Source organism: Podarcis liolepis (assembly GCF_965112155.1).
Source record: "Podarcis liolepis genome assembly, chromosome: 2".
Taxonomy (NCBI): Eukaryota; Metazoa; Chordata; class Lepidosauria; order Squamata; family Lacertidae; genus Podarcis; species Podarcis liolepis.
The window spans coordinates 31,785,273-31,799,872 of record NC_139555.1 but is presented as its reverse complement, the minus strand read 5'-3'; the positions used below and the strand labels follow the sequence as shown (position 1 = coordinate 31,799,872).

The 14,600-nt window shown below is 46.6% G+C and overlaps 1 protein-coding gene across 5 annotated transcripts; it reads left to right on the top strand.

The window, feature by feature from the left end:
- Nucleotides 1-29: 29 nt before the first annotated feature.
- MAFG (MAF bZIP transcription factor G) lies at nucleotides 30-13,332 on the top strand. 5 transcript variants are annotated; one of them, XR_014522053.1, is made up of 4 exons: nucleotides 30-205; nucleotides 6,765-6,826; nucleotides 6,912-8,513; nucleotides 8,879-13,332. XR_014522053.1 is itself a non-coding variant. In XM_083487038.1 (3 exons), the coding sequence occupies exons 2-3, from the start codon at nucleotides 6,791-6,793 to the stop codon at nucleotides 7,362-7,364; spliced, it is 489 nt and encodes a 162-aa protein (XP_083343164.1). In that variant the 5' UTR covers nucleotides 30-205; nucleotides 6,765-6,790; the 3' UTR covers nucleotides 7,365-13,332. The 5 variants fall into 5 exon arrangements, 4 of the variants coding, with proteins under 4 accessions (XP_083343164.1, XP_083343166.1, XP_083343163.1 ...); XM_083487038.1 differs by having other exon boundaries at nucleotides 6,912-13,332; XM_083487040.1 differs by lacking the exon at nucleotides 30-205 and adding an exon at nucleotides 356-509 and having other exon boundaries at nucleotides 6,912-13,332.
- Nucleotides 13,333-14,600: the final 1,268 nt, after the last annotated feature.

Genomic DNA, 14,600 nt, shown 5'->3' with positions numbered 1-14,600 from the left:
AAACCTCCGGGCGCCTCCCCTTTAAGGCTCGGGGCGGTTGCACCGAACGGCTTCATGAATGGAGGCACGTGACCCAAACATCACGTGACGTGTCCGTGAGCGGCGGCAGCGGCGGACCCCGGACTCTCGGTCCCTCTCTGCGTGGCGGCCTCCCCCCCTCCCCGCCCCGGCTCCCCCCCTCCCCCGGCGGCACCGAGCGGAGAGGGTGAGAGACTGCGCGGGCGGCCTGGGGTGCCCGGTTCCACCTTTGGGGGAAGAGGGAGGAAGGCAAGCCAGCGCCGCCACCCCCCCCTTCTCCACGAGGGAGGGAGGGAGAGAGCGAGCATTAATAAGCGCGGGGGGGCGCGCGTCTGACATAGAAGCGGGGAGGGGGGTCTTTTTAAGGGGAGCCCTGCCTCTCGCTCTCCAATTGCGCCCGGGAATTTCGGGCGCCGTGGAGTTCAGCGTTTCTCGCTCCACGGTGTTTATTTATTTTCATGATTATTATCTGAAGAAGCGACTCTTGCAATGTAGGTGGAGACTTATGTTGACAGGAGCATGGGCCCCCCTCCCCAATTTCCACCCGGGAATGTTCTGGCGCGCTCGGGTGTGTGTGTGTATGAGAGAGAGAGAGAGATAATGATAATATAGTGTGGGGGGAGGGATAGGTGGGTCTAGGTGAGCGGGCTTCCGTATTTCAGCAGCCGATCTTCGTTTCCCCACCTCCTTTCTTCTCCTCTGCTCGTTGACTTCATTTTCTGTTGCTGACAGATGGGTGGGTGGCTTCCCCCCTTTCTTTCCTTCTGAGGGGTTTCTGCGGCGTGGGTGGCCGTATTTATTTCCCCACCGCTGTCGTTAGAAGGAGAGAAATGCCATTGCCACCCCACCCCCGGTTTTGCCTCGATCCTTATTGTTGTTGAGTTTGCTTCTCAAGTAGTGGGGATGAAAAAGTAGTTGGGCACCTTATTATTCCGTTTCTTCGGGCAGGTGCGCCCTCTCCCCTGCCTAGAGTCCTAGAGTGGGGGGGGGGGGAAGCTGCTCCCTACACACTTGTGTGTGTCTCCAGGGATGTGCAGCCATGTCTGCTAATGTTAAAGGGCTTGCCGTGCTGACTCATCAGGTGTCTGGGTGGGGGAAAGAGTGAGTCTATGTGGGGTGGGGCACAGGAAGGGGGAAATGTAGAGAGTATTCGGGATTGGAGGGGGGATCTAAATCACCCCATTGCATCCCCTGGCACAGCCTGCTGTGTGCAGAGCCCAGACACTGCTGACTCATCAACATGAGGTCACCACTAGGTATATGCTGCACAAAGGGAGGTAGGGGCTGACCGGCTGATGGGACCTGTCAAAAGGGTTAGCTGGGGGAGAGAGGGTGACTTGCTGACTCACTTTCTCACTGGGTGATAAGGCAGAGAAGGGTGCAAGTTCAGGAGATGGTTGGGAAGGGGATTCACCTGAGATTCTTCCTCTCTGCTACTTGTCTGTATTTTGCCTGCATTCAAAATGTTGTGACAACTGTAGCTTTCTGAGCATATGTCATACAGTGTATATCCATGTGCAGTTTATGTGCATTAGGACAGAAGTAACTGTATGTGGGGGGGTGTGTGTGTGTATGAGGGAGAGAGAGAAAAAGGGTTACTTGGCAGAACTTGTGTGAGAGACCCATTCCTAAGTGCTTGTAGATTTATATCAGTATGTATGTTTGCCCTGTCTGCTCACATGTCCTCAGTGCTCACTCTCTCTGTACATGTAGGTCTTAACTTTACTGTTTTGGCTAGCTTTATAGACTTTGTAAAATGGTAGTTCCTGAATACTTTTATGGAAATTGCTGCTCCTTGTCTATGCCGTCTTTGTCAGACAGGCACGATGTCCTCAAGGACTCTGTGAAGGTGCTTGGCATGCTGTCACACTGAAGTGGGAAGGGCACAGCGATGCAGATTCCCTTGTTTGTGCCTGCACAGCTCTGCTTGATTTGTATAATGGAGCACGTCTGTGCAACAAGTGCATGCTGTCCTACCCTGAGTCCCTTGTGTGAAGTTCCCACAGTGAAGCTAGCTGAAGCATGCTATCGTCTACAGCCACAACTCTGGAGGGCAATCTGTCCTCTGCCAGTTTGAGAGCGGCTTGGCTACTGGGGACTGGGCAACTTAATCAGTATGTCATAGATATTTAGATTGTGATTATATGGAGATGGTTTGTGTGACAATAGCTAGCTGCGGTTTGATGTCCTTTTGACGGAGATCTCCACAAACTGATTCTAATTCTAAAATGGTAATGTTAGAAGGACAGAGAAAGTTAATCTAGTCTGATTCCATTCTCTGTAAAAGGATACTTCAAACCTAGTGTTCCTAACAGACTGATGCGTAGCATGTCTCTTTCTTGGTCTCATTGTAGCAGGATAGGTGATGATGAACAGCTGTCTTGATTCTCATTCTGGGTGTCTGACATGGCAACCTGGACAATGTATTATCCCTTGGATATTTAGATAATTGCAGTGACTTACAAAGCTTGTGGCAAATAGGAAGCAAAATAGATGTGCCTTGTCTAGAAGCATTGTACAGTACTTGAAAATAATGATTCAAAGGTGTGGAGAGAGATGAGCAAGCTCAGTTTTACTGTAATTATAAATATGATGAGCTCCTCAGTGATCATAACTAAGGAGTCTGGCAGTCTGGTAGGAAGAGGTCAGGTTACTGATTTTTGGTCCCCTTCAGTTCTGCTGAGTAAGAAGAAAACTTGTGTAAACAGCAGTTCTGAGGCACTTTCTAAGCATAGTGGGGATATTGCTGGGGCCAGTCATGTCTGCTTTGAGGAGACAGAATTCTCTAGTGACTCTATGTTTCTTGAAGTCTTAACTGGGTAAGCATCTACTTTCAGGTTAAATCTTCCATAAGTGAGAAGTTATATATAGACAAGCCCTCATAAAACACATGAAAGTCGTATACTTGCAGATATGTACAGTGTAGTGTTGAAAGTACTGTTCATACTTCACCTGTTGAAAAGCCTCCCGTTGCTGTTCTCGTCATGCCCATCTCCTTTCTCATCCCTTGCAGCTGGGCCTCCTCTGATGGGGCTGTCTCTGCTCCTGGAATGGGTGACGTCACCATGTTTACACTAGTTTGATGGCACAGCTCTGTGAATCAGGAATGTTGAGAATGGGGCCTGTGTTGAATCATGCGCTCTGCTGTCAGCTCTGTTGTGAGCGAAGAATTGGCGGTGCTTGTGCTGAGTGCAGGCCTTTTGAGCTTGGCAAAATGTGTCGAGGTTGCACTTTTTCCCTTTGCAGCCGTCGCACTTGGCACTTTCCAGTGTGATCTTTCTTCGAGAAGCTGTCAAAAAGCTGAGAAATCAGCAGTCTGGGGAGTTAGACCAAGTTTGTCTCTGTCTGGATGCCAGTTATCTCTGGCCGTCCTCCTTGCATGATGCTAATAAGTCCTTCTGTGGCCAGCAAGTCAGGACTGTAGAAGGGTCTGGTGCCATCCCAATTTATGCTGGGTACAGAACACGCTAAGTTTGGTGGGGATTCCACTTCTTGACTGCCCTCTTTTGGCCTTTTAAAATCTTTCTAGTAATGAAAGTTGTGCTTGTCCTAGGCAGAGACGCAGCACACATTACTCCTTCTGATGAAACTAAGATGCCTAAGTCTCATATACAAAGATGAGTTCAAGTATCTTCATGCTTTGACCCATCAGAGTGACCTGAGGTTTTTTTTTGCTGTGTCTCATCTTTTTCTCACAACATAGACTTCCCCAATAATTTCCTGTGCAATGAAAGAGAACTATGAGCACTAAAGATTATTTCCAGACATCATTTATGTCATCTCTTCTCTTCCCAGATTATAATAAGTAACTTCACATTCTAAACATTGATCTCTAGACATTGTATTAGAGTCCTGGACTTGCCCTATGAAAGACATTTTTGAGTTGGCTGGGCAGGGCACTAAGCGTATTTACTCTCCCACTAAGTATCTCTTTCCTGGGATATCTGTGGAGCATCACTTATACTTGGCATGGTGAATCTTATTATTTCCTTAGTTCTGCTGGATTTACAAACGTATGATGGGTCTTTGCTTAAGCAGTTTCTGTACTTTAGAAATGTTCAGATCACTCTCACATGAATGCTTGCAGTGATGCCTAATACATTCTCACATGTCTTAAAAGAAAATCCTGCAACGGAAGAAGGAGATTGTGTTTGGATTATCAGTTCTAGTACTGTGGCTATTCAGTGAGTGGGGGACTTTCGTTTACAGTTCTGCTGCTGGAGACCTATAACTGCACATGGTTTTTAAATGGAGCAAAGTCAGAAAAATGAAAGCATATACTGTTGAGAGGCATACTTGTGCATTCTGTAGCATTTATTTTACCAGTATTGAAAGAACATGATTTTTTAAAGCATTACCGTGATGACAGAGGGAAGCCTTTGCTCTGTTGCAAATTGTGTTTTGGGGGATGGCAATACTGTGTTCCTCCTAGTCTATTCTCTGAATTAAAAAACTTAACTAGCAATTAATGTCTCTTCCCCCCATGTATTTTTAGAATGCTGACTCCCAAATGGCGAGTCCCAATACTGCCTGCAATCAGGTTTTGGATGTTATAGTGCAGCAAGCTAAGTGTATTTTCCTTCAAGATCAGTAATTGTTTGGAACCTACTTGTCAGTTTTAAAGACAAAAATAAGTTGGTAGGTCCCTCTAGTAAGACAGTTGGGACCCACTGTGTTAGTGTGCAGTAAGCCTTTAATCAGTGACCACAGCCATATCCTTTGGGCATAAGCACTTTGCTTGTCAGCAGTTTTCGGTGCTCTAGGAATATCAGAGTTGTTGCTGGCCTATTAGTGATCTTGGAAAGCGCTGAAGCCATCCCTTCTGGGGGTGCTGCTGGGGGACCGTTCCTTGGCTTTTGCTGACACTAGCTTGTCTTAATTCTCTGCTATAAATGTGAACTGATGTTTTATGCATTTAACAAACAAGAACATGGGCTGTGTGGGAGAGGCATTTATTATGCCATGTAAGTGCTGATGATGTGCCTGGTGGGAGGTGGATGTAAAAACATCCCTGTCTGGATGCACATAGTGACTCCTCTGTCCCTGAAACAGTCTTGGCCACACCAGCAGATTTTCTTCTTGCTTAGGGAAAAACCGTGGCTTCTGAACTATTCCAGACAAGTAGCCAAAGGTATAGTATTTATGATGCCTAGTGTGTGTGCATTTTGGGGATGCGTGTGACCTGTAAGACACGACTCATCTCTTGCTGTAATCCCAGATCTTCTGCAGCAGAACATTACTAGTGTTGCATAAAGTTCCAGATTAAGCCTTAAGAGTAGCATTACAGGATTCTGCTTTCTTTTTTGTTTGTGATATGTGGTGGACTGTTCTGGCTTATACCGACAGCTACACCAAGGCATGTCTGTATGTGATGTCTTTTTTATGAATCCACTTTTGTCTGCTGGTTTCAAAAAGAACATTCTAATAATGTACTCGGCAGTAAAAATTTGCTTGCAAATGTACTTGCTGTCCCATGTGTCTTGTGAATTCTGGCATTGCAACGCTGAATTTTATTCTCGCTAGACTAACACAATGGATGTAAAATTACTAAATGTAAAAGTATAATCAGTGTGGGTTCTTTAATTTGCCTTCTGATTTCCTGAGCTTTAACTATAAAAACCTGATTACACTTCCCAGGCTTATTTCTGAAATCATAATTGCTGGAATCTTGAGAATCTTTAAACTTTTTTTTAAAAAAGTTGCATTTGGCATAGATTTCCCTAGCGACACACATTCTGGAAGCTTAGAACATAGTGACATGAAGCCAGTAAGCCAGCCTTTCCTAATCTTGCACCCTGTACTACAACTCCCATAATTCCTAAACATTGCCTATGCTGGATGTATCTTCTAGAATTTGTAGTCTTATTATTATTTATTTATTTGAACCCCATCTACTAACTGTCCAGTTTCTTTCTTTCTTTCTTTCTTTCTTTCTTTCTTTCTTTCTCTCTCTCTCTCTCTCTCTCTCTCTCTCTCTCTCTCTCTCACACACACACACACACACACACACACACTTGTGCATTTCCTCCAACCCAAAAATGGCTCCCAAATGTTGAGTCCCTTAGGGGCAGTTTTCCAGGAGCCTATATGCTCCCTATCATTCCTTCTTCTCCCTGCCTGCCACCCGCTGTGTCTTGCTATTCAGTTTCCCAGACAAAGAAACACTTGAGACAGGTTGGGTCAATTCATATGCACCAGCTTCTGTCATAGGGAGTATTTATGAAGACTGCTCCCACACAAACTCTCTAGTTTATGGGGTGTCATCGTAGCTCCTGTAGCTTTCAGCCCAGTCATGGAAAGAGAGACAGGCTGGTTCCCTTGCAAGCCTCTTGGGCGACAACTCTCCTGCTTGGTTATACTACGAAGCATGTGCTGTAAGCAAGGCTGTTAGTATGCTGAGTCAGCATGACTGGCTCGGCACAGGCGTGCAGGACCCTGGCTGCCAGGCTATTTTTAAATGTGGCTTCATCCTGCTCTGGCTCCTCCCAGGGTTCTTAATTTCCCCCCTGCCATTTGCCTTCATGTATTATAGAGAACTGTGGGGCTGGTAGGGACAGAGGTGGCAAGGAGCTGTTGTAAGTCTCTCTGTTTGGTTCATGCTGCGTGGAGCGCATAGGGATTTGTTCCAGCAGGGAGCCCTGCCCACTTCCCTGCCTGGTTCCTGAGCCAGATAAGTAGAGATCTGTAAATGAGGGCACAGGATCTTGAGTTGGATAGTGACCTCTGGCCATTCTCTTTTCTTGCAGAATCTGACTGTGAAGGCTTGCGTGTTATGACGACCCCCAACAAAGGAAACAAAGCCTTGAAGGTAATGGGGCACGAGTGGGGCTGAGCCGTCCGTGGACACTACCAGAGCTCCCGTGATACATGTGTTCCCTTCTGTGTCCCCACAGGTGAAGCGGGAGCCAGGTGAGAATGGGACCAGCTTGACAGATGAAGAGCTGGTGACCATGTCTGTGCGGGAGCTGAACCAGCATCTGCGGGGCTTGTCCAAGGAGGAGATCATCCAGCTAAAGCAACGCCGGCGGACCCTGAAGAACAGGGGTTACGCCGCTAGCTGCCGTGTCAAGAGGGTGACACAGAAGGAGGAGCTGGAGAAGCAGAAGGCAGAACTTCAGCAGGAGGTGGAGAAACTGGCCTCGGAGAATGCCAGCATGAAAATGGAACTTGATGCCCTGCGCTCCAAGTACGAGGCGCTGCAGAACTTCGCCCGGACCGTGGCCCGGAGCCCTGTCACCCCTGCCCGGGGCCCCCTTGCCGCCAGCATGGGGCCCCTTGTGCCCGGCAAGGTTGCCACCACCAGCGTCATCACAATAGTGAAATCCAAAACGGACGCCCGGTCTTAGTGAAAGGAGCACTGCCTGGGCTTGTGTGTGCAGGGCAGTTAGGCACAAAGCTCATCCGGAATCCCCAAAGCACAACCCTCTCCCAGATGGCCTAGCCCACACAGGCACACGCTGGCCTGCTTGTCACTGCAGTCCCTTTGTTTTTAGCTTTGTTCTGGTTGGTGTGACTGATGGTAATGCAACCCTTCTGTGTGAGCAGAACCTTCCACCCAGAGGTATTCTGGGGACAGAGACTGAAGGACCTCGGTACTCTAGCCAAAGAGATTCTCAGCAGCATGGAATAAATTCTTGGGGAGAGAAATCGCCCAAAGGGGGGAGGGCAGAGGTCATAGAAAGTTGGAAGACCTGCTGTCAGTGATGACTTATACCATTCTTCCAGGGTTGTGTGTCAGCTGTCCAGTCTGCTGCTTGTAAATTGCTTGGTATCAGTGGCTATAATGGGGGTAGTTTGTGTAACCATGTTTATATTAACATCTAGTTGCGCCTTTTATGTTTAAAGGTGGGATTCCTTAGGACTTTTCCTAAAAGGGGAGGGAAGGGGCAAAACTGCAGTTTCCTGGTGTCTGTGCTGCTGAGAAGGGAAAGGAGCCAGGAATGGGCACTGTTGTAGCCTGCCTGTCAGGTAAAAGGCAGGTTCTACCCTGGTGACTACAGGCCGGTTTTGTGCCTAATGTGTTGCACTGAACAAGACCAAAATCACTAGTTGTTTCCTGTGTTTGGAGAGTATCAAGTGTCTCTAGTGTGATGGTTTACACAAGTCTATGTGGTTTTAAATAGCCCTTTATTTAAGAGAGAAACATTCATTTGAAAGAATTCTTAAATGATCTAAGTCTCAAAACTAAAACTGGATGAACAACTTGGATTTAATAGTCTCCTTTTTAACCTGAGAAGGGTGAGAATATTTGACTGTCATATTCCTGGAGACTTTGCTAATTTAAAAGAAAAGAAAAAGAAAAGCAAATTTTAAAAGTTTCTCGCTAAGTCTTTGTGGCTCCAAGGTTGTTTTTTATAAAGAGTTATCAGACTTTTATTTATAAATAATGTGGGGGGGGGGGAGACAAAAAAAGGCTAGTCCTGTTTGATATCTTTTTGCAATTGTACCAAAAGTGACTTATTCTTGAACTCCTCACCCGCTTCTTTTGTGCTCCTGTTGTGTTTAGTTGTCTGTGCTCTGAGGTCTTGTGTGGCGCTGTGATGTGATGGTGCCAATGGCCATCTTTGCTGTGTGGATGTCCTGTGAGCATTCTTTTTTTTGCTTTTCCTGGGCTGAGGGCAGGGCTTTCTTGGGCATTTCCCAATGACCTTCTGACGATCCTCTCATTAGAAGGTTTATCTGTTTATGATGGCCTCACTTCCTCGGCTGCTGAAGTCTGAGGTAAATTGGCTCTTCTAGGGTGTTGCTGAAACTGAATAAATCAGGCATAGGCAAACTCGGCCCTCCAGTTGTTTTGGGACTACAGCTCCCATCATCCCTAGCTAACAGGACCAGTGGTCAGGGATGATGGGAGTTGTAGTCCCAAAAAACATCTGGAGGGCCGAGTTTGCCTGTGCCTGGCATAAATTATAACTGGCAGACACTCTTGCCTTCCCCATGCCACTTTGCATCACAGAGTTTGCTTTCCTGTGGATACTGGGTCTCCAATGGTCAGTCCCAACATGTAAAAAAGGTTGGTTAGAGGAGGCCACTGCCCACGCTGCAGCAACATGAATCAGTTAGTGGAGCTGGCAATGTAACTAACTCCAGTATTTCCTAGGGTTGGGCCACAGGCTGCATACATCTAGGTTCATTCCTTGGGAAGAATGATTTTGCTGTCAATGCTACCATCAACTTACCTCCTGGCTGTTGTTTTCTATTCTTGGGCATGTTGAGAAGTACTTGGGAAGCGCCAATGGAAACTCCATAGAGATTCATGAATGTGTGATTGCCAGTGTGACCCAGGAAAATCCAGCTTTACTATTTATTTTCTGGGTACTCATAAAGTGGTGTTGGAAGCCTGGTCACGAGGTTCTCCAAAGGAGAACCTTCTGACAGCCTGCTCTTTTCTGAGAGGAGGAGTTGCCCTGCCTTCTGTGCTGCTACCCAGAAGTGTTTGGTTCACAGGGAGCAGGTGGTCATCCCATTATCAAGAGCAGCATGTTGGGACTTTGGCAGTATATATTTGTCAGGCTGTCTCTCTAGGTGTGCGCTTAAAACTTGGGGCTTTGCCTAGAAAACAGTGTTCTTCAGAGCAAGCACAGCTAGTGAGTCCTAGTCAAGACCACGTTCAGAAATCTTGACTGAAGCAGCATAAGAATAGCACTATAATTGGCAGAAACTAGAATCCTCCAGCTGTTACGATATTGCCAGCAGGATCGAGAAACTTGCATAGCTCAGGCTGGGAAGTACAGAATCCGGTGGCCTTTCAAACTGACATTCTACTAGATTTGGCCTTCACGGCTAAAGAGAAAAACTTCATGGCCAATTTTGAAGCAAGGAGGTCAAATTCGTATAAGCTGAAGGGCCAAATTCCTACCCAGCAGATACCCAGGGACAGCACTCAACAATTTCCACTGAAAATGTTTTTTCCATCTCAGTTTGCTGAAAATTAATTCCCCGGAGTCATCTTCCGAATAACCCACTCAGTGTGAGAATTTCACTGCCTAGAACATCTCCTAGGTGCAAGAAAGAAACAAAGCTTTAAATGAGGATTAGTTGTCGAAAGTCCTCTTCTTGAGCTCTTTCCAACTGCAAGCTTGCTGTTTGCAATGTAAAGACAGGGCTGCTCTCTACCACCAGTGGTTCTTGTAAATATCGCAACCATTCTTTCGACATGGCAACCTGGGGTGCTTTTCTGCTGTCTTTTGAATGTGTAGACTGCAAATATGCAGTTGGCAGTACAGGAACAAGGAAGAGCAAATGGAAAAAGAGCGTGGTGGGGTGGGGTTAAATCACAAAAGAGCTCTGGTGTGGATGTACACTTAGCTTTGCTGGAGATTCCACCAAAAAACATATTGGCTACTCCATACTGCATATTTAGAAAGAATAGGTAAGGGGCTGCTATTGGCAAGGCAACACCTTTCCCCTACTAAGGCTGTTAGGTGTCCGACCTGAAAAAGATTGAATTGTATGGGGTATGTTAGGGCTGCTGTGGGTCTGATGTGAGCTTGTAAGGTCTGGTAAGGCTCCAGGGATTTATCTCTCTCACTCCTGGTTTAAAAGGTTTAGAAACCATTGGAGGATTGATTATGTAGGATTGCTGGGTCCAGAGCTGTCCTACCTTTTATTGTTTTTTAATCCTTCTACCTCTCTGTACACCTTTCCCTCCCATCTTCAAGCTGTGCATATTTTCTTCCCCTAATTGCCTTCCATTTTCTAGTCCTTGCCAAAGAAATCCAAATTCTGTGAAAACCAAACAGTTGTAATCTGAGGAAGCAATATTTATGCAAACTTGTCAAACTGAGAAACCACAATAGCATGTAACTTGGGTTTCCTGGTCACCAAACTGACAAGCGAGAGGTGGGGTGTGTGTGTGAAGTGAAATCTTAGGTCACGTCATAGCTGGCTTTTGAGAGTCACGTGAAGGGCAGTTCCATGGGCTGCCATGCTCCCTTGATGAGCAACAACTCTTGAATGCCAGCTGTCTGACCTCCACCTGCCTCTCCATTGGCATTGGTGTGCTTCTCTGTACTGTATACTGCTCCATGGAAAGCAGGGCGACGACACCTTTGGTGGTAACTTTGATATTTAAACACAGCTTGTATGAGAAAGTGATTGAGTGGGGCTGTCTTTCTGGGGTAGAAGTTTCTTTTCAACAAACCTTGTTGACTCTTTTCATGGACATATTGTCCAGAACAGTTCTTAACAGCTTGCTGGAGTTGGCCGGGCTTCCCTTGCTGCTTCCTCTTAATGGGTTGTCTGCTGTTTCCATCTAGATCTAAGATAGCAAGAAGGGCTTCTACTGAAAGTCTCTCCTCTAGAGTTGCAACTCATGCACTTTCCGAGGCCTAAAGAGGCGAGACGCTGTCCACAGCTGGGTTTGTTGGAAGAAGTTGCAGGTGCATCACCTTGAATACAGCAGGTGTGTTATCAGGCATGTTCTGGCTTTGGAAAGTGGGAAGGATTGAAATGAAAGTGATGAATCTTCCAACACTCAAGGGGCCCTTCAAACCTCCCATCTTCCTTCACCCAGTTTCAGTCCGTCTCCTACTGTTTATGAGTTCTTTCCATCCCAGGTGCCCCTCTCAAGCCCTTCCCCTTGATTTCTCTTTCTGGTATATAGAATTCGGAGTGTGATGGTTCTTGTTTTCGAGGTGCTTGTTTGTTTGGTTTTTCTGCTGTGAAGGGTGTTGTGTGTTTATTTCTCCTTTTTTATTATGGGGCATTTTGTTTGATGCAACAGGTGGGGAGCTTTGCTTTCTACTTAGCTGCAGAGCAAGTACGTGAAGTATAATTCCGCCCACATGTGGCTGGCTTGTGGCGGGGAGGGGGAGGGGGGCTTGTTTTATGTCGTGGTGAATTGTGTAAAAGTGATCTCTTTGATTATGGAACAATTATTTTGCTTTGGAAAAAGCAAGCAAGACTGCAGGCTAGGACTAGGGTATTTGACACTTAGGCATGGGTGGGGATCGCTCAGCGTTTGCGCATGGGGAATGTGCCCTCAGGTTGGATAGCTGTGAGTGTGTGAGTGCATAGATACATGGACACACACATCACATGCATTCATGCTTAAAAGTCATGCATTCCTTGTGTCAGATGTTCCTTTTTGCATCTCTTGTGCCCTTGGCACACTCCAGAGATGTTGCAAGTTGGCCTTGGCAGGGGGTAGGACTAGATGACTTTTGAGGTTCCTTCCAAGTCTATGATTCTACGCTTTCTTCATATGTTACCTTTAAACAGGATTGGCATCCTGTGTATTGATGAAGCTGCACTCAGAATTGTAGCTGAGCTCCAGCGGCATCTTGCCTTCCCTTCCACTGGAAAACGCAAGCACTTATTGACAGCCCCTCTTTCTCTCTCTCTCTCTCTCACACACACACACACCTTCCTGATGTCTCAAGCTATATTTTGTCAGAAAAAATGCTAATGCACAGGAAGGTCATTTCCTGTTTGATAACATTGCTGCTTTCTTTGATACCTGCAGTAGCAGGTAGCTGTGGCTGCTAAAACAGAGGTTCTTCCCCATGTTGAGAGACCAGGACAGTATCTCATGGCAGTCTTGCTGTGAACGTCAGGCAGGTTCTTCCAAGAGATGAGGATTTATGTTTTCCTCTCCTGCTATCTGATGTATACAAGCTCCGGACACTTGTGGTTGTCACCTGTATGAACACTGAGCAGTTGAAGTGAATAGTCTCCTCTTCCCCAATGAAGGTATGTTACTGTCTGGCTAAGGCAAGGGGGGTTATCTTCAGAGAGTTCCAAAGCAAATCCTACTTGTCATTGCTCTTGCCCTCACCTGCAGTTTGTTCTGAGTTTATTACACCCTTTGCCAAAATGGAATATTATGGAGAAAAACAATACAAATAAGAATATTCAGAGCACTTAATGAGACGGGCTAAGGACTTTTCCTCCCCACCCTCCAGATGTTGAGGATAGTCCTTACAACATATTGATATAAGAAATACACTGCTGCTTTAAAATGTTTCTTAAAAAGGGGGGAAGAGGAGTATTTTGATAAATAAATAAATAAATAAATAACCTCAATCTCCAAAGCTAATAAAACTGGAGATTAATTAATTCTATGTGCCAGGGGTGTAATAGCATATTGTCAAGTCCTGGGGCTCTTCTATACAATGGGAGAGCCCAATGAATTAATCAGTATTTATTGCTAAATTATTGTCCTTTTTCAATCTGTAGATATCTGATAACTGTTGGGGATTTGTTGCCACAGCCCCAGTGGAGGTGTTGTTAATTTATTTATGTATATAGTGTATGTTTGTTGATATGAAGCATTCTTTATTTTGTATATGACCAATAAACATCTTTAAAGAGGCTGGTTCCTATGATATTACTGACTAAATTTAGACTGGCAGATTTGTTTCCTGTTGCTGACTGAATTGACTGAGGCTTGGTTGATTTCATGCAGTGAATGTACCTTTTTTCCCTGCTGTACAAAAAAAACCAAATTTGCTTCCTCTTAGGGACTTCCCAGACAATCCATTTTATCCATAGGCGCCGACTCCATGGGGCCTGAGGGGGCCCGAGCCCCCTCAAAAATTCGTTTGGGGGGCTCAGCCCCCCCAATAATCTCGGGCGGCGGTGGGCGCGTCCGCGGCTTTTATAGGGCGCCCGGCGCGCACCAGCTCGATAACGGGCACCGGCGCGGCGGGGGGCGCCGGGCCGGGGGAGGGGGGCGGCCGGCCTGTCTCCTTGGCAACCCCATTGAGCAGCGCCGGCTCCCCCGGGAGGGCCATCCCCCCGCGCCGCCGATCGCCAACACCGCTGATGCTGTGGCTGCCCGAGCCCGACCCGGAGCCCGAGCCCGAGCCTGAGCCCGTCAGTCAGTCAGTCAGGAAGGAAGGAAGGAAGGAGAAATGGGGAGGGAGACGAGGGAGGAAAATTGCGCGCAGGGTGAAGAAAGGAGAAGGGCGAACGAGACGAGCTTCCAACCCAAAAAAGGGCTGGAAGACTGGGAGGATGAAGGATCGGGAAAGAAAGCGACGCCTTCCCCGCCCGCGACGTCGCCCGCTTGTCATTGGCAGCGCAGCGGGCGCCCAGAGGGGCTGGGCACCGGCGCAGGGCCGCTCCACAGCCGCGGAGGACAGCTGCGCGGCTAGCAAGGTGCGCTGCGTAGAGCGCGGCCCTTGTGTGGCCCGGTGGCCAGGCAAGCTCGGGCGGGGACCCCCATGCGAATCTAAGACGGGAGAAGAGGGCAGAGCAAAGGGGGTCCCTTCCCCAACCTCCGGCTCTGAGACTTCCCTGAGCCCCAGAAAAGCGAAAGGATTTTCTCTTCTTCTTTTTTTATAAATATTTTATTAAGTTTTCAAATACAAAGTTAGAAACATACACTGAAGAAAAAAGTAAAAGAACAAGAAAAAGAAAAAAAGAAAAAGAAGAAAAGAAAACCAACCATTCAACACATTTTTTATATAACTAACTGGACTTCCTCGCATCTCCCTTACCCTGCATTCTTTATAATAAAGATATCAGCAAATTATTACCTTGTTTCGTACCTTATTTTGTACTTTTCAAATACTATACCTCTAAATTTAACATACTTTTCATCAGTTACTTATATCTTAAATTAAACATAGTATTAC

Coding starts and splice junctions, on each gene's coding strand:
- MAFG (XM_083487037.1), top strand. CDS start 4,993: ATGATGTGCCTGGTGGGAGGTGGATGTAAAAACATCCCTGTCTGGATG. Junction 5,150..6,764: donor TTCCAGACAAGTAGCCAAAG/GTATAGTATTTA, acceptor CTTTTCTTGCAG/AATCTGACTGTGAAGGCTTG. Junction 6,827..6,911: donor AAGGAAACAAAGCCTTGAAG/GTAATGGGGCAC, acceptor GTGTCCCCACAG/GTGAAGCGGGAGCCAGGTGA.